Source organism: Pagrus major, chromosome 21 (genome assembly GCF_040436345.1).
Source record: "Pagrus major chromosome 21, Pma_NU_1.0".
NCBI lineage: Eukaryota > Metazoa > Chordata > Actinopteri > Spariformes > Sparidae > Pagrus > Pagrus major.
In genome coordinates, this window is record NC_133235.1 from 14286702 (window position 1) to 14306951 (window position 20250).

The 20250-nt window shown below is 39.7% G+C and overlaps 1 protein-coding gene across 1 annotated transcript in view; it reads left to right on the plus strand.

The window, feature by feature from the left end:
* The window catches only part of kirrel1b (kirre like nephrin family adhesion molecule 1b), a 67981-nt gene that overhangs the window by 45075 nt on the left and 2656 nt on the right, over window positions 1-20250 (plus strand). The window contains exons 5-14 of the mRNA XM_073491644.1: window positions 961-1118; window positions 2985-3135; window positions 3843-3948; window positions 4941-5089; window positions 5645-5772; window positions 6294-6420; window positions 7689-7789; window positions 13259-13475; window positions 15563-15670; window positions 18158-18285. Coding sequence (XP_073347745.1) covers window positions 961-1118; window positions 2985-3135; window positions 3843-3948; window positions 4941-5089; window positions 5645-5772; window positions 6294-6420; window positions 7689-7789; window positions 13259-13475; window positions 15563-15670; window positions 18158-18285 — 1373 coding nt within the window. The remainder of the gene's footprint in view (window positions 1-960; window positions 1119-2984; window positions 3136-3842; window positions 3949-4940; window positions 5090-5644; window positions 5773-6293; window positions 6421-7688; window positions 7790-13258; window positions 13476-15562; window positions 15671-18157; window positions 18286-20250) is intronic.

Here is a 20250-nt window from a genome sequence, read left to right on the forward strand (position 1 = left end):
CTGGAGATATCCAGATGTTTCATTAAAATCACTCAGTTTTTGTCGTCACACAGTGGAAAGTTGAAATGGAAATTGTATTGCATTTAAATGAAAGTGAGCTAATAAATGTAAAATGAGCATGATATTTCACGTATTGTAGAAATGTCTATATGGTACATATGACACATACAAAATCAGAAAATCTTTGGGTTTTCTTAGCTGATTCCATCAGCCAAATAGTCATCCTCCTTGGCAAGTTAGCTTCCAGAGTTTCATTGTGGCAAAAACAAATTATATGGTCAAGAAACAGAAGAATCTAAACTGAGAAATACCTGAGCAGCTGTTAGTGTAACTTGGAGGTTAGAAAATCCAGTTTGTTTTGTTGGTGTTTGTGAGCTTGGTTCTAAAATCTTCTAGCTCACGAATGTGGATGAAATAGCAGATGGAGAAAGTTTTGGAAAAACACCATAAAATAACAGCTGTTACAATGTTTTTGAACAACACCTATTCCAGCTAGTTACCATGGGCATCTTAACTTCATCTTAAATGAAGCAGGGAGTTGTTCTTGATTTTGAAATACTGATGGATAGGAAGAATTAAATGTGGAAGGGAAACAAAGTTTTGGAAAGGTATTTAGAAATTGCAATTTAGCAACAGCAAAGAGGTTAAAAGTCAAGCTATCATAACCTTCTTAGGAAATAACTGGACAGCAGCTTCTCTGTGGTTTCATTAAAACCACATTCTCTATTTTAAAAATACAGCCTCATTTTAATTATGATGATAAAGTTTCTTGACGAAATCTAATTTTTTTTCAGTTTTTAATGGGTTTTATTGACTTAAGAGGTAAAAGAAATCATGAATTCACCCTCTGCTATTAGAAAGATGTTACATCACGTACAGTAATTTGTGAGTGTGTATGGATTTGTCTGCATGCTTGAGTGGATTTGCACATTTATAGATTTTTGTGTGTTTCTCCTCCAGTCCCCCCTGAGGACCCGGTGGTTGATGGATCCCCGGAGCTCCTGCTGATGGCTGGGACTCCGTACAACCTGACCTGTGTGACCCGCGGGGCCAAGCCTGCAGCACACATCCAGTGGACCAAGGATGGAGTTGCTGTGGAGGGGGCCTACCAGTCCACGGTGACTCACACACATCCATGAAACACAGCACATTTACAAGTCATGCAAGAAAAAGAAAAATTGCACTAAAATGAGATCTGCATTCTGAAAATCTGAAATCTTGTGTTCCTGCTTTAAAATAGTGTAACACAAGTTGCAATCTGCTCCTCAGTAACAGCCACTCTCAGTCTGTTTGTTGTTTGTTTATGCTTTTTGCCGTGGGCACTGCGCAGGGGAAATACAGTATGTACACCTCAGGCCGCACATCACCCCTGGAGTCCTGCACCAGGGAAATACAGTATGCAGTGCACGCAGTGTGGTAGACACAGTCAGCACAAGACTTCCTCGGTTCTTGGTTAACAAAATAATAACATCTTGGCAGATGGGGACCATATTCATTAAGTAAGGCTTTTGAATGCTCACAAATGGGAGATTCTGACTTGCTAACTAGTGAGAGGCAGCATTTTGCGCCTTGAAACCTGGTTAGAGAAGTGATTAAAACAGTATTTATTTTCAATTGTGCCAATTAAAGAGCACAAACATCACTGAAGTGTGTCACTGGTATCTCTTTATTATATCAAACTAAAATCAGTAATTTTTTTTCATCTCATCTTCTGACTAAAAAAGCTTTGGCTGCTCTGTCAATATTCTTTGTATTACCATCTTCATGCCTGCACATAAGATGAGAGACGTACATGTGGATACAGGGCACACACATCCTACACACATCAGTTACTTTCCACACTTTACCGTCGTGACACAACTTGAATCATGCACAGATCCATTTAACCCATTTAATTAACACACCTGCACAGCCACAGACTCTCTATCTCTCTCTCACACACACACACACTCATATAGGCAGGAACCTACGAGGTGACAAGTGCGATCACAGTGATATACTTTGCACTCCTTTCTCCCACATTCACACTCTTCACGCTCTCGTATACTCTCCTACACACATGAAATTATGCCTGCAAGCACACACACACGTAGACACACACTCACATATGCACACTCATGCTTTCATATGCACCCGGCATCGGCAGCAAACACTGACTCACACACTCAAACACAGATGTTTGCAGCCAGTTTTATGCCCCCCACACATGCTCATACATATTATATGCTGCTCTTATGTTACTGTGTTACTGACCACGCATTTACACTACAGTGATGGCTGGATTTTATGTTCTTATTGCACAGAAAAAAATGTGTATTACTTTTGTAACCAAGGATTATTTTCGTTATTGAACCTTTAATCTATAAAATGTCAGAAATGCCAATATATCTGATCTGCATTGATATAATAGTGAAAAAAGCATCTTAATTGTTGTTATAACTTATAAATCTGTGAAACGTTCCAGCACTACTGTGTTACGTATTCAGCTCTCATTTTGAATGCAAGAGCCAGTGTCATTATAAAACTGAATTACTTGTGTTAATTGAAAGAACATTTTGTAGGCAGTTATTTTCCTGCACCGACATTAAACTTCTGTAATATGAAGATAAAGTACAAGAACAAGAACGTGGGTTTCTGTAAAATGTCTGCACTTTTTCCAACGTCTCCTGCATCGTGTCTGAAAATGTTGTTTATTTTATTTCTATCTTCAGATTGTTGTTTCCATTTCCATTTTATACAGTTCTTCATCCCTCTTGGCTCCATTAGTAACCATCCTATGTCTCCCTCTTCTCTATTCCCCACCTTCTCTCTTACTTTTCCCATGATATTTCCCATTCCCTTCATTTTTTTGTCCTTTTCGTCCTTCCCCATCCACCGTGCTCCTCCTCTTCTTCTTTGATCTTTCTCTGGCGGCTCTCCTCCCTAAATTCTACTTACAAAATCCTCTACCCACAACCATCACTCTCTATTTCTTTGACAAACAGGAAGTGCTACCAGACAGGAAGAGGGTGACAACCAGGAGCTACCTGCCCATCACACCAGCTGACACTGACAGCGGCCGCAACTTCACCTGTGTGGCCAGCAACCCGGCGGTGCCGATGGGCAAACGAGCCACTGTTGCCCTCAATGTCCACCGTATGTTGGATTTGTTGTCTGTCAGAGTGTAAAGCTGCAGAGGCAGCGCTCAAGTGACTGGGGCCAAACTGTTTCGGTGTAGACACATTGCACAATCACGCTATAATTTTTATCAGCTGCCCCAGCACTTGTCAACTTGAAGTAATTATTCAGGAAATACAACACATATGCTGTGTATATGAATTTACAGCCACTATTTTTCACCATTCTCCAACTTGGGCTGGTTCCAGGTTTGATTTAGCTGTTTGCAGTGATTCAGCACCGTCTTTGGGGGCAGTTATTTTCTCCCAAAGCAGCACCAGCAAGTTGATTTTCTTCAACATCTGGATAACAGGAAACCTTTTGTGTTTTAAAGGCTTTCAGACTTGTTTTAAAAGAAATAAGGAATGATTGCTCACAAGGAAACTGTAGTTTGAATTTTCAATCAAGAAGATTGATGTGTTTTTCCAACCCACCGTAGTTAGTAATTACTGGCAGAATAACTGCAGTAACAGCAGATGTAGAACCAGCGCTGTGTTCGAACAGAGGGCTGTAGAGAAGTGTTGTTTTGGAACACCAGATTTTAATGTGAAATTTATAGTTTGTGTGACTTGTCTGTGTGGGAAATCAATCCGCATGCTGCTTGACTCAGCTGCCACAATACAGATTCACACTATAATTCTGTTTATCCTCAGTTGTGCATTGAATGTGTATTTTTCCATGTGTAGACCCTCCGATGGTGACCCTGTCCATTGAGCCTCGCTCCGTCCTGGAGGGTGAAAGAGTCACCTTCACCTGCCAGGCCACTGCCAACCCTCCCATCATGGGCTACAGGTCTGGATGACATTTTTACCAGAAGTTAATCTTAAATAGAAAAAATGAACTTACTTTTAGTCCAGCACATCCTCATGCCTAAACGATTGAATAGGTTGGTGCAAGTGTCTCCAAAATGACATGACATAAATATGAGTTGTTGTAAACTGCTTTCACAGTCGACCTTCATGGTCGTTTTTCTGAAAAGGACAGGCTGAAAAAGAGTGTACTACTTATCAAACAAACAATATGGTTCCATTCATTTTAACAGCATTGTTGCAGCTTTATGTCAGTTGAGGATGATCCGGACTCTTTAATGGTGGTCACCATTTTCAAGGACGGGGTTTCCATTTGAAACCTGCAGTCTAACATAAGGAGCCACACTGCAGACTCTGTTTAATGCCAATAGATTTTCTTTCTTCTATTCCAATCCGCTTGTAACCACCATCTCGGGGTGATCCTGAACTGTAATTTCTGCTTGCAGCACAGAATTGGTGAAAGTATTGAACATTTGTACAATTAACCGCTGACTTTTATCTTAAGTGACAGCACAGAAGCACTGATATTGCTAAATGCTGGACTTTAACACGGTGGTTTTAATCTGAGGTTTAAGACTTCACCAGAGGGTCCCAGAGCGGGAGCACTGCCAGGCACTTAGGCACTAAGCCTATTGAGTGTATATTAAGATGTCATCTAATGGCAGATGTACAATATGGTTATATGATTCTGAGCTATATATCTGGCAAGGTACAGTGTGAATAACAGAATTGGAGAGAAATTTATTTCTTTAACTTGCAATCATTCCTGCAGGTTTTGACATTAAGGCTTTTTAAATGTTAGTTTAATAGCTTTAATTGATAATATAAAAACGCTAATTGTCTTACAATGGGAATCTAACATTTGGATCACCACCAAAACATGATAAAAGCCAGTCATGCTTTTGAGATCTCCTGCTGACAAACACACATCACAGCGATCTGCAGTTGTTAAATTAGGATGTGTTTCTCTGTCAGATGGGCAAAAGGTGGCGTGCTGCTGGAGGGCGCCAGAGAGAGTGTGTTCGTCACCACAGCAGATCACTCCTTCTTCACCGAGCCTGTGTCCTGTCAAGTCTTCAACGCTGTGGGAAACACCAATGTCAGCATCCTGGTGGACGTGCACTGTGAGTAGAGTGCAAACACTCCTGAGCTGAGTGGGACTCTGATGATATGCGTGTGTTCATGTAGCTATATTTGTCGGGCTTTGTTTGAAGAGCTACGCTGCATTTATTTTGTTACAACATTGTATTTGTGTATCGTGCAGAATACATTTGCAATAGATGGTTTCTGTCTAATCTGTTCTCTTTTCAGTCCAATTCAATAAAGCCTTATGGAAATTCTTGTTAAAGCCTGCACATAAACAGAGTAAAGTAAATAAAATTGATTATGTAAAAAAGTACACAAACTGAAAACAGTTATTACTGAAAATAGAATTAAATAGCACAATATGTAGGAATCTTAGTTTAAAAGATTCAAAAATGTCCTAAAATTATGTAAAACCCCCGTGATATATGCTATCCAACATGCAAATACAATGAGTTTAATTAATAACAGGCAAACAGGTCAACTCCACTAATTTCCTTTTCACACAAGAAGAAAAGCAAGACCACATTTATTTAGCCACTTGGTGATCCCAAAGGCTATATGTCATAAAAACGTCTCTGTGTCTTCTCTTTCAGTCGGCCCAATACTGGTAGTGGAGCCCAGGCCCGTTACTGTAGATGTGGACTCTGACGTCACTCTGAACTGCAAGTGGTCTGGCAACCCCCCTCTCACGCTCACCTGGACCAAGAAGGGCTCCAACATGGTGAGAACAAACCATCACCAACAAACCGCCCTCTGACCTTTGACCTTGAAGCCTGCACTTAAAATGATGTCTTATTTAAGTTTCCATTTCTACATCCATTTTCATTATACAGGATGTAAGACGGAGTCAGAACAATACATATTGGTGTGAATTCCATCCTTCTAAATAATCCTCCAGAAAACCTCGAGCCTGACCTGTACAAACGACCCAGACCTCATAAATGTTTGCTCAGTTGTAAAGCAGACGATTGGAAGTGAAACTCCATCTTCATATCCTAAATCTTTAATTCATGCCTAAAAAGTTATGAAAAGCTCCAGGAAAAACTAATGGAGCCTGCTGAGTAAATCAACATGTTTTATGAATTAAATATAGATCTCCCTCCCTCCCTCCCTCCCTCCCTCTTTAGAACATCTCTCCCTGTCTGTCTTTCTCCGCTCTCCACCTCACAAATCTACAATCCTGCTTATACCTTGGTGTGTGTGTGTGTGTGTGTGTGTGTGTGTGTGTGTGTGTGTGTCCAGGTGCTCAGCAACAACAACCAGCTGTATTTGAAGTCAGTAAGCCAAGCCGACGCAGGCCAGTATGTCTGCAAGGCCATCGTGCCCCGGATCGGAGTGGGAGAGACCGAGGTTACACTCACTGTCAACGGTCAGTGTCTGTTCAGTCGCTCTGCTATTAATAAGGGCTGATATGAGCAGATATGTGTAGAACAAAGCGCTGCTATTGATCAAACGTGGAAGATGAATTACAAAATGATGTGTCTGTATAATCTAAAGTCATTATCTACATCATGCACGTATCTGTATCCCCCTGACAGCTGAAGCCACTGAATGCACAAAATAAAGAACTGCATGGGCTTTGTATTTATGTCGACCCGGTCTGATTCATTCCAGCCCGAGCCTGACCCAATCCCTACAGCTAATTTTTCAGCCTTAAACAGGCCCAAAGCCAATATTTCAATGCCGGTACTGTCCCCATGAGAGACCAGCAATTACTTCATAAATCAAAACTGATTCACCAAGAACACAATAAGGAAAGGAGAGTTCAAAAATGCTCCTTAAATCTCCGGCAACTGACAAAACGGCTGGTCAAACCAAAAGCAGGGACATTCATTGGCGTGTCCTTGTGAAATGTGTGGCGCTGACTATGTTTACACTTGTTCACGAACTGGACAGTATGTTAACACAGTTAATTCAAAGGAAGGTATCTGGTTCATTGCTCGGAGCGGTTTATACCTGTGACTGGATGGGAGAACACAGCTACAAATATGATCGCTTTCTCTGTTTTGGGTTCTCAAGCTGGGTTTATGTATAACTTAATGTAATTGTAATCCTGCCATAGATACTTATAGCAAAGGTTTTGATTTATAGTTCAGGGTTTCACCTGTTGATGTCACCAACGTTTGGGGATAATTGCCTACATGTAACAGAATTCTGTAATTAAATTACAGAATGAATGTTATTGTAATCCATTACAGTAACTGAGGAAAGTGATTTGATTAAATTACAGTTTCTAATCAAAATGTTGGTGATTACAAAAGGGTTACATCTGAATATGGTCTTTTTGGTAAAACGCTTATAAGTAGAATGTAACCTTTGATTTTTCACAATTTTATTTTTATTCTTATAGACCAAACAACTAATCGATGAATCAAGAAAATAATCAACAGATTCATCAACAATATAAGTAATCTATAGTTGCAGCCTTGACCCAATTACTAAATGTCAGCATTTATTGATACGTCTGGAACCAGGATATCAATCTGTAAACTGTAGTGTAAAATCCTCTCAATGGTGCCTCGTTGTAGTTCTTATTGTAAACATTAATGTGAGTTGCTGATTTGTTAAGTTCAATGCTTGTGTGGTCTCAACCCTTAGGTTTTGTTGTGGTAATCCTCTCACGTCTCTGTGTCTCAGGTCCCCCCATCATCTCCAGCGATCCAGTCCAGTACGCTGTCAGAGGGGAGAGAGGAGAGATCAAGTGTTACATCGCCAGCACCCCCCCACCCGATAAGATTGTAAGTCCATCTTTGGAAGTTGTAATCTGCTGCAGAGGTGCTCGACCTTTTTCAGATTGCATCAGCCTCAGCCTGATCAGCTCCTCGTCCGGCCTGAAAACAAAACAAGTTTTATATCCTCCTCTTCAGCTTGTGTTATTAGCGATTGGCACAAGTGGCATTGTTCTCCAACTGTGTCACGACGAGTATGTGAGAACAATCTGTTCCTCCTCTGTGGTGGAAGGTGTGACTCATCAAAAACAGCTGCTGTAGTGTTGAATGAGGAGACACACTGTACGGTACACATGTTCAGCTGAAATATTCGGGTGCAGAAAATCAGGAAAAAAAGAAAACAAAGCTCCTAGTATTGCCACATGTTTATGTCAGTATTTGAATAACAGTTTGATGTTTGGAGAGTCGAAGATGAGTAAATTAAACCATGTGTATTTAATATGGAAATATTGAAAATGAAAAGGTTATCTCATAGAAACACAGTATCCAGCTAATCACCAAAATATGATCAGCTGGTCTGACCTCAGGGCGATCTGTCCAACAAACCCCTGAGTTATCTTGTTGGCAGTAGAACAATAGAACATAACCTTGAGACTCACAACATTACTACCTTCTTTTTTAGCTGGCGTCCAGCATCATTTATAGCTTTATTGATGTGACTTTTATTTTTTCTGTTCTTACAAGCCCATAAGCCACAACTCAGGTCTTATAAGACAGAAGTTTCCAACTTTTTTAGTCCGAGATACCTCCATTTCACCTCAAGAATCCACACAAGACATAGTGACCGTCTGACATAGTCATCGTCAGTTGAATTATTGATGTTTAGCCTTGGTCACTACTTGTCAAAAAAAGTCAAAATTCTCTCATTCCAGCTTTCTTTACTCCTTGATGACAGTACACTGAACATCTTTGGGTTTTTGACAGGTTGTTGACAAAAAGAGACATTTGAGGGCGTCATCTGGTGCTTTGAGAAACACTGATCAATATTTTTCACCATTTGATCATATTTTATTGACCAAAAAACGTATCAATTAATTAAGAACATAACTGACAGATAAATGGAAAATCTAAATAATTGTTTGTGGCAGCCTTAGTGAATTGTGACAGATGGGTTCAATGGGTTCAACCAAAGGTTTATCCTTCTTATATTGCTTTATTTGACTAATTGTAAGAGCCAAAAGAGGTAAAATCAGAAGAAAAAAGGGAGAAAAAAAACAAACTATTTTGTGTAGCAATGATTTTTATATCTGTGAGTGATGTTTTTCACCTTTTCAAAGCTGGAGTGCGGGACTTTATATACAAATTATCATTGTTACATTCATTGTTACATCTGTATTTTGCAGTTAACTGGAGTTTTTAAATCTGGACTATGTTGCGACTTTCCTGCGCTGGTGCACTAGTAGTGATGCATTTTACACCAACCAGTACTGATTGGTTTGCCAGAGCTGAAGAGGAGAAGAACCCTAGCGACGGAGTACCAACTAGAAGTATCGCTGAAAAACCTAAAAGGCATCCAGGAAAATCTTCTGATGCAGCAGATAAAAAACGGAGCGATGGGTGCAAGCTCACCTGTAAGCAGTGTCAACAATGTTTGCGTAATTACTCTCACGACCAGAAGGGGGAGACAAAAGTTCTGCACTGCAACTTTTAACAATTTCTACCAAGTTGCGCCTGAATGAGGCATTAAAGATGCTTCTCTGAGAAGCACTGTGACTTTATGATGTATGATTGATGCTGCTAAAGGAAATGCTTAAGTAACTAGATAACTAATTCTACATATTGTGGCTTTAAGACCATTTAAAGTTACAGTTACTTATTGATGGTCACCGGGGAGGGTCAGTGCAGCCTCCATGCAGTCTTGATTATAGTATCAACCTCACACCAAAACTGTTCCAACTCAGTGATTCCTTTCAAAGTGGTCACCATTTTTTCTTTATAGGAAAGTGTTCACACAAACTGCCTCACCAGCAAACTGTAATGGAATATCCCGAATGTGCCATAACTGCAGAAATGTATGCAGTTTTTTCATTCCTGCCTTTTCTTGAAGTCACTGAGTGCAATATTTGATCAAGCTACAGTTTAATATAAAGTGCCTGTGCACTATAGAAGCTACAAAATGAGTGGTATTGTATGTGATATAAAGCTTAAAAAATGGGAAATACCAGAATGCTCACAAATGACAAAAAGTAGCCAGAAAATGGAAATAAATCCAGTGATGGCATTTGTGTTTGAAGGCTAGAATGAGTGAGGGAGACAGTGAGGGTGACACAGATTGAAATAAGAGGGAGAGAGATGGCGGGAGAGTAAAATTCTGTACCTTTCAGCGTCAATTATCCAATTGTGCAGTGCCGACATGACAGAAATCAGAGCTTTTAGGAAGCTTCAGCCCCCCTGCTGCACTGGCAGAGAGCTAAGAGCGTATAATGTGATACGACATTATAGTCTCGGCTTAATGCAGAGACACAAGGACTTATAAAATATGGATATGATGCTGTGAGTGTGTGTGTGCATGCGCACGCTGCGTGTGTGTACTGTGTGTAAAATAGGCAATGAGAAAATGAGAAAGAGACAGAAATATAGACAGTGGTGGTGCAACAAATTATTGTGAGAAAAAGCGATAAAGGAAGAAATGGAGGGATTTTGAGAGGCAGACTGTGGAGACAGAAAGGCGCGTTACGTAAGAGTGTCAGAGAGAAAAAAGCAGAAGATTTGGGGCCTTTTTTAATTTCCCCTTATCCACTTATGATCACATTCTCCTGTTTCATTTTTTCAAACCAGGTTAAAAGGTACATTAGCACAACATGTGGCTCTATGTATATTTGATATCACCTTGCTTCATATTTAATACCCTTAAATTTCTACCTCAGCAGATTTAAAGTAGAAAAACCTGCTCGGGTTTTTATCGCTCATGTACACTTGCTGCACTCTGTGTGTGTGTGTGTGTGTGTGTTCTGGTTTATTTGTGAGGAATTTCTTTCTCTCCCAGCCTGAAAAGTTGCTGCACAAATTTTAATTAGGCATATACCGCACCGGGAGAAAAAAATAGTTACCAAGGTGTGAGAATATAATTTGTTTTGCTTAAAATATATCTCCTGCCCAGACTCGCTTAACCTTTCCAGCCCATCTGTTTGATGAATGTTTACTTGTGATTATGTGTGTGTGTCTCTATGTGTGTGTGGTTAATACTACATAAGATAAGATTAAGGGAAATTAGCATTATTGATCCCTGAGGGGAAATCGGGTGATTGCAGCAGTTTAGATAAAAATCAAACAAATAAAACATATTGGAAATTGCGTCATCATCGCACTGATACAGAGCTTCTATCACTTTAAAGGACTTTTCCTGCTGTGTTGATTAGGCACAGATTTATAGATTTACAAGTGCTTTAGTTTACAGATGTACCGAGCCTTTGATCTTAACTTAATCCTAAATTGACGTACACCTGCTTTACCGTTTTAATGCAATCCTTTTTAAGTGCCAGATCACAGAGAGTCAGGCTTAGAGCAGGTTTTGCCTACAAAGTGCTTTCTAGTGGCCTGAAACCAGTGATCCTTTATCTAACGGAGCTTTGAGTGAGTTAGAATCTATGACCCTGACCACGAATCTGAAATATCAGTAGCCTGACAAATAAATAAAATAAATCCATGGCACTGTTAGTGATGCTGAAGCAGCAGACGGTTTTGTGCCTTTCATTTCTCTCAGTCCTACCCTTCTGTATGTTTCATCCCAGATCTGTAATATTCTTAAAAAGAAAAAAATATAAAGAAATAAAATATGATATAAATTGCTGGTTATAGTGTCTTAAATATGTAGGATCCCTAAATATTATTATTATTTTTTTTATTTTTATCTGTCTGTATCTCCTTCCATTACACTCCTTAACACCATTATTTCGCAGTACAAGTAATAATAAGATGGCTGCCGACCTCTGACCTTTTGATTGACACCTCATTTGACCACATAGGAGTGTCTATGCCGGCCCTGGAGCCTACAACAGCCAACGAGTGAGAGAATCATCGAGACACAATGCTGCCTGTAGTATTCCTATAATATTCTCATGATTATTCAGTGGCCTCTGTGCTGCTGAGAATAGACCCTCAGACCAAACCGCCCCTGTAAGAAAATGTTTTAGGGGAGACATGACCAAAGATGTCATTTTGAGTAAATATTAAGTTTGCTCAGGGTTTTTGGGAATCCCCCCGTTAAAAAGTAACAAATCACAGACTTTTTATTACATATATTTTGATGCCTCCGCCGGCGATAGCCAGGGCCAGAGGCATTATGTTTTCCAGTTGTCCGTCTGTACATCCGTCCGGGCCATTCTTGTTAATGCAATAACTCAAGAAAGCTTTGAGGATTTTTCTTCAAACTTTGCACAAATGTCCACTCTGACTCAAGGATGAACTGATTAGATTTTGAAAGTCAAAGGTCACCAGAGCTTTGCATGTTATGAACCTGATATCTCAAGAACGCCGTGAGGTAATTACATTATATTTGGCACTAATATCTATATACACTCAATGATGACATGATTTGATTTTGGTGGTTCAAGGTCAAAGGTCACTGCAACCTCACATCTTGTGAACACGCCGTCTCAAGAATGCCTTAAGGGAATTTCTTCAAATTTGGTACATGGATGAAGGATGAACTGATTAAATTTTGGAGGTCAAAGGTCAAGGTCATCGTGACGTTGCGTATTGTGAAAGCAGTATCTAAAAAACGCCTTGAGGGAGTTTCTTCAAATTTGGCTCAAATGTCAACTTTGACTCAAGGATAAACTGATTTCATTTCAGAGGTCACTGAGCTCAAATCTTGTGAGGAAAATATTTCAAGAATGCATTAAGGGATTTTTGTCAAGTTTAGCACAAACCCACACTTTGACTCCAGGGTGAACTGATTCGATTTTGGAGGTCAAAGGTCACTGCAACCTTATACATTGTGAGGTCGCAGTGAACTTGTACCATATTGTAGCTTCTTAGGAACTGTACCTTCTTTAAAGCAGAGGCATATAATACAGTAGTTCTAGTTGGTTATAATTTAATGTTAAAATGATGCTGAAACTTTACAGACCACCTTTTAATCAACACATGACAGAGTCATAAACAATAATAAAGGCATCAATTACAAAATAACTATGATTAACTATTGAGGTAAAACATAGATATAAGAAGAGTAAATAAAGTTTGATACCAACTAAGCTAACCTGAGATAGTTGGAAAGGAGTTCCAACTTCTCTGGTAACCAGGTGAGTTTTCATACCCCTGTATGAAGAGCTGTGTCTCAAGGATAGATATCTGACTACATACAGTATGTTGCAGCCCAACTTGAAATTAGTGCATAGTTCCATCCTCTTCTATTATTTGGTTCAGTTCCCAAACCAACATGTCAGTCATCTCAATGAGGTTCGAGTCAGCAACTCTTCAGACCAATACTAATAATTCAGGATAAAGCTAAGCCTTCTTAAATTTGTGTTTCAGGTGTGGGCGTGGAAGGAGAACGTATGGGAGAAGGAGAAGGGCACTCTGATGGAGAGGTACACTGTGGAGCAGAGCAAACCACCATCACAGGGCGGGGCCGTCCTTTCCACCCTCACCATCAACAACGTCATGGAGTCTGACTTCCACTCGCCCTACAACTGCACCGCCTGGAACTCCTTCGGACCCGGCACCATGATCATCACCCTGGAAGAGACGGGTATGGAGAAACAAATAATATGGCAGTGAACATAGTAGTCATGTCACAGTTAATAAGTGCATTGTATAGCATTTATCATCACAATAGAGAAGAGCAAGATAGATCAAGCAAAACATTTCTATATGAGCACACTGAGTATGTATCCCATGTTGAATTAATGGATGCATTGTGAGAACTGGATTTCAAGATGGAGCCCATTATTTAAATAAAAGTTGTTCACCAGGAGCAAACATCACTCGGTATCCAATTTTTTTAATACATCTATATTCCAAGTGCTATATCGTCTTCAGTTCTGATAATACATATATAGTTATACCTGTATGTTGATATTTGCTGAAAGACAAGGGATGTTCCTAACGACAAGTTTCCCCAATGTTGGAAAGGAAGTTTTAATTTATACTAGCTGACTTGTCTAAAAGTAGGAAAACATTCAGAAAAGAGTGAAAACTGAACAATTTAATCAATGAGGTTAAACAACCAGAATGCACTGCACCGGACCAATAAACACATCCGCTGATGGGTGACGTACTGCAAGTTGGGCGGTGCTTGGTTTTGGCTTGGAGTTCGTGTTGAAACAGGAACTGTTAAGCGGTCAGGTGGTAACAAAAAATATTGTATTAGTAGATTGGAGTTTTTTCAGCCTCAGGAACAATATGGTGGGCACTTACGGTTCACAAACTTTTTCTATTGCAGCCAAATTGTATTCTAAAATATAGTTCTGAAAGCATTTTAGGTGAGAAACAGGCCATGTAGCATCAGAATCTTTGTTTATAGCTTATCAGAACTGCCTAGTTTAGACAGTTTGATTGGAGTTTGGTGAGACGCCCCTTGGCGATGTCTCTCTCTTTCTTGATGGATGTGCGCATACAAAGTGCAGAACAATGATCTGTAGTTGATACAACAGCTCTAAAACACTGTAATGATACAAAGCTGGTTGAAGCAACATTCCCATTTAATCACGTTCTTCAATAACCAAACCTGTCTTACAAAACATGACAACTCACCAAATTAAAGTTAACGAACAACATCTTTAAAAAAAAAACAATATTCAACGTGATGAAAAGCCTTAGGGAGACGTGCCTGATAAATACCAGAGCCTTTTTATTGAGTGAATACACAGGAAGGAAGAGGAAGACACAACATTTACATGCATTTTTTTTAAATATGCAATTTCATTGTTTACATAAAATAATAAGGATAAGCTAAACCGACTAGCGAGCGTAGCAAGTTTTTAATTGACTATTTGCCTAATCACACACATCTCTAGTAAAAGTAGCATTGTGTCAGTAAAAGAAGAGCAGAGGAAGACCTCCCTTATAAAGAAAATATACTTTTAAAACATTAAAGAAAAGTCTTTGCATATCTCCTAAATTGTCGGAAAGACATTCAACTTGTTCGATAGAAAATACACACGAGCTCATGTGGAGGGAGCAACCTGTCAACTGTGCAAGTCTCAAAATATTTTAAACAATCAGCTTTTCATAGTTTTATAAAGAGGAAGCGTATTCATCACTCAACGCTCAATGCATTTTATTGAGAAGCACAGACAGTACGCAGAAGCGTTTGTTTACAATGAAAATTCCACACAGCATCTCTAATGTCCCTGAGAAAGAAGCTCTTGTCTCGGTTACAAACTGAAGTGCCCTTGAGCAATGTTATTACGCAGAGGCCTCAGCCGGAGTACTGATGAAACATAGAGTGTTATAATTCCATTCTGGATGGCTTTGCATTTTATTTTGAGAGCTTGGTATGTCACATTACATTGAGAAAATGATTTCTTCATGCTCTGTCAGTCTTATCTGGCTCTTTTTCTTTCAGCTGTCAGATTTCGCAAGCTTCAGAAAATCAACATCTTTGAGAGAGAGAGAGAAAGAGAGAGCTTAGATTTCTCCTCACATGTACACTACCACTGTTTTTATCCCTTGTCTGACTTGCATGCCTTATCAACATAACCAGCCCTCAGAGATCCAGTACTAAGCTACTGTCGGACACAACAGGATTTATACTTAAACGACAGCAGGTTTCTGTAACAATGAGACAGCAGCTGTCCCTCAACCCGACCCCTTTTCTGCTTGTGTTTGTTTCAGATATTGTTCCAGTGGGAATTATTGCCGGTGGTACGGTGGGCTCCTCCATTCTGCTGCTTATGTTTCTACTGGCGCTCGCCTTCTTCCTTTACCGCCAACGCAAAGGCAGTGAGTGCACACAGTAGTTTCTTTAATGTGTGTGTGTGTGTGTGTGTGTGTGTGTGTGTAGAGGCACGCACACAGATACTGTATGTCTCTATCAGTCTTTCTTTCATCCACTCTCTCTAGCTGTCATTCTGCCTCTCCACGTTCGGAGAAAGGAACATATGCCAGCCGTATAGCATTTTATTTAAATGAGATTAATGAATATTCATATAATATGGCAAACTGCCTTAAAACGCCTACTGTGTGATTCCCTTTTCATTCCACTGACATGAATTGTATGATTATTTTTTAAATAAATCGTATTTATATGCGGCTCATACACTAGATAAAGTACATAAATAACAGAGCAGAAAACAAGAGCATTTAAAAGTGAATAGTATTTAAATTATGAATTCCTATATGTTATTTCTACAGCCTGCGGCAATCCAATTAGCTTTATGTAAACACAAACTGGAGAGAGCGAAGGACGTGTGGTGTCTTTAAGTTGTTTAATTTTGAGCTACTTCGAATAAAGAAATCGGGAAAGACAATGAAGGTGACTGGCAGAGTCCCCAGAGGGATTTTCTGGGGATAAGAGTATATTTTCTGGTTCAGAGCTGATAACAGCACTACAGAACAGATATCGTTTGGAAATAGAAACTCAAAAAACAAACATCGTCGTGGCTCCAGATAAGCTGTCTCTCATTTACTGCACGAAGCAGCTCAAGACTTCACAGATTTAAATCTTTACTTTCAAGGTTTCTGCTTTTGGAGGAGAGTTGCTCATGTTGACAAGTATTGACTGCTCTGTGCTCCAGTATATCAATTAAAATGAGCAGTATTCTCATTTCAGTATTTACAAGACAGCGTTTGATACAGGAATATACCAGTTTTATAGGCGCAAAATCCATTTTTTTCTTTCATTTCCCACCTAACTAAACCATGTTTAATGAAATGACATAAAATATGTTTAATCTCAACATGTGCATATTTAACCTTGTGCTGCTACAGCCTTTATGTTAATGCTACAGCACTCGTTCAGATTCCTGTTATGTAGAAAGTATTATTGAAAAGTCTGACCTAATAAGATTTTCACTCTGACTTTTCTGTAAAATGCTTAATCAAATATGAGACAAACATGTAAATGTGTACTGAATGTCATTTACAGTAACAAGCCGTGTGTCTGAAAGGGGCTTAAAATGCTGAAGATTCACCTTTTTGCTCAGAATTTTGTGTCCTTTATTGTATATTGTAAAGTTGTGTTGTTGTTTGTCAGGACCAAAACAAAAAAAGAGAGGAGGAGAGAAACCTCTTTTAGCACCCTCTGCTCCACCAAAAACTAAAAAGTATTGAAGTATTGAGGAGCCTACAGTTCAGTGACATTATTTATTTCTATAGAAAAAATATTTTTTTAAATAATTAACAAACTAAATTGCTGATGTGGCATTTAAATGTAAATTGGTCGTCAAGCCAGATGCCCAGGTAGGCTACAGGAATTCAGTGACTTTTTTGATATTTGATTCAAACTGTGGAGATTTTGAGATGCAGGTTCATTTCATTTTTCCACTTGCATAAGTTTCTGTTTGTAGAAAAATGACACAATACCACCATGTCTTTGAAATCGCCACAAGGAGTCACCAAATTTAGAAATCCGACAGTGGATATAAAACTACACTACACAAAATGAAAATCTTAACGTTCTGTCAGTCCAAGTTAAACTGGTAGTAGACAAGTTTTTTTCTTTAATGTAATTATGAAGTAAATATAGATTGCACAATGTAACGGCTATAGAATAATGGCAGCGTCACATTTCAAAATCTCCAGATAAAATGAAGGCTGACTGGTCACTCAGGCTGCTCGCTTGCCATCATCTCTATCTGCTCTCATTTCTCCATTACAAACTAAACGTGGAATAAACTGGTGTTTTTGTCCCGTGATCTTGATGGTTGCTGCTCTGAGGAAAACACAAATCCATCCAGTTGTCTTTGCGACATTGGAAAAAAACACTTGGAAACGCTAGGAAGGGGGAAAGTTGTCTGTTTTCACTTGAAACTATGCAAAATGTCATAAAAAGAATATTTACATTCAGCTCAAGTTAAGTGTGTGGATTAATACAGAATTTACAATCATAACACCCTCTGACAGAAATAACTACCACAAAATGTTCATCTTCATTTTCAACTGATGCAGGCCTCTAAAAAAGATATTTATGCCAAATGAATGTGCAGTTTTCATTTGCTCATGATGAACACTGAAGTCCTCAAAATCCAAATCATTATCTTTTTCTGCCTCTTGAAGCTGCCAGCCTGCCAAATTGCTTAATGCACCAATATCAACAGAGAGAAAATAAACAAGGCAGAGAGTGGACCAGACAAGTCAGACAAAAACAGAATTAATCAGAATAAAATGTTGTTGTTTTGTTTTACTTTTTTAACCAGACTGTTTTAAAAAAATCAATAATTCTCTTGACGTTGACTCAGATTATGACCTGAGGTTGTACTCTTCTTCCAGGTCGACGGGGTGTCACCCTCGGTAAACCAGACATCAAGGTAGAGACGGTCAACAAAGAGACCCACAGCCTGGAGGAGGAGGCGGCCGATGTCTCCACGGCAAACCGAATGGTCAAGGCCATGTACTCCGTGAGTAGACACCCATCTGAGTCACCGGGGGCCGCGGAGAGGAGGCATATGGGTCAATGGCCTTGAATGCACAGATACACCGACACAAAGGGCAACATGGCAGGAGCACACACACACACACACACACACACACACACACACACACAAGCACACTTGCACAAGGCCTGCCTGCAAGAACACACGCACATTCTAACAACAAAGATATCCAAAAATTAAAAAAAAGCGCCCGCTGTACTATAAATGTACATACACACGAATAAAGAAAATACAGACATGAAACATCATGTACACACTATAAAGTACGTGACATACAAAAAAACCTTGCAAATATGCAAAAACACATGCGATGCAAATGAAAGTGATAGTACATTAACATACAACAAGGAACTTTTAGCCACTACATGATCTACATAAGCAAACAAGACCATCAGCGAGAAGACTGGCTATTTATTTGTAGTTATTATAGTTAATAATAGTTATGGTGGCGTGCTGTAGATTAATTGAATAGTCTCACAGCCTGGGGAAAGACGCTGCTCTGTAGTCTGGTGGTACGGCAACTTATTTATAATGTAAGATTTTATGTTGGCCATGCTACCAAGCTATAGCTTACTGTTGCCTTATTATAAAGACATAAAATTATTGGGAGGCTTGATAACTTAAGCTTAAGCTCAACAAAATCAGTATTACAGAGCAACCGAATCCATAAGCTTACATGCAGCCTAGTTAACATTACTCGAAAAGTTTACTGAATGTTTCACGATCATCATGCACAAGGTACATTTGTCATTTTTTACAACTCTAGGGTATCAAAAACAAAGCTTGGTTTGAGTCCTTTTATGCTACAAAAAAGAGTGTTGGCGATGAATTGAAGTGTCTCATGGCCTGGGGAATGAAGCTGCTCTGTAATCTGGGTGTATGGCAGCGGATACTTCCGTATCTTTTGTCAGATGGCAGCAGGGTGAACAGACTGTGGCTGGGGTGAGTGTCGTCCTTTCGTATCCTTTGGGCTCTGTGCAGACATCGCATTTCACTGAGATCACTGATGCTCTGTAGATGGGTGTAGCAGTGATGTTCTGGGCAGTTTTAATCACCCGCTGTAGAGCCGTCCTGTCCTGGGCCGTGATGAACCATGGCAGTTTGTGATGTTTCCAATCAGGATGCTTTCTATTGCTCCTCTGTAAAAGTTGAAGAGTCTTGCTCCGGAATAAAGCCTTCCTAAGTTTCTGTCGGAAGTAGAGCCTTTTCTGTGCTTTTTTAAACAGGGTGCTGATGTGTGATGACCAAGACAGGTTTGCAGTGATTGTAATTACATAAAACCTGTAACTGTTCACCTGCTCCACCTCAGCTCTGCTGATGTAGGGGTGTGTGTCTTTGCCTCCCTCTTTCTAAAATCAACAATCAGAGCCTTGGTTTTTCTGATGTTGAGCAGTTGATTGTTCTCCACCCACCCTCCTGATATGAACTCTCATCGTTGTTCAGGTGTCGTCCACATACTTTACTATAGAGTTCTCCTGATGCCTGGGAGTACAGTCATGGGTGTACAGTGTGAACAGGATTGGGCTGATCACATAGCCCTGAGGGGCTCTGGTGTTGCACGCTAACGTAAAAGAGGTGTGACTTCCAGTCTGAACTGTCTGGGGTCTGCTTGTGAGAAAGTCCAATATCCAGTTGCAGAGTGTTATACTGAAGCCCAGAATGTTAAGTTTTCCAGTCAGCTTCATGGCTGGGATTGTGTTGAATGCTGAGCTGAAATCAACAAACAGCATCCTGGTGTAGCTGTTCTTATTCTCCAGGTGTGTGAAGCCTGAGTGGAGGGCAGTGGATATGGCATCCTCTGTGGATCTGTTGGTTCTGAAAGCATACTGGTGATAGATACATTACCTTATTGCCATTTGTTTCTTTTATTCGCTTTCAAAACAAATCCACATGCTAGCCCATCAAGTGCTCTATGACACAAGGCAGTGG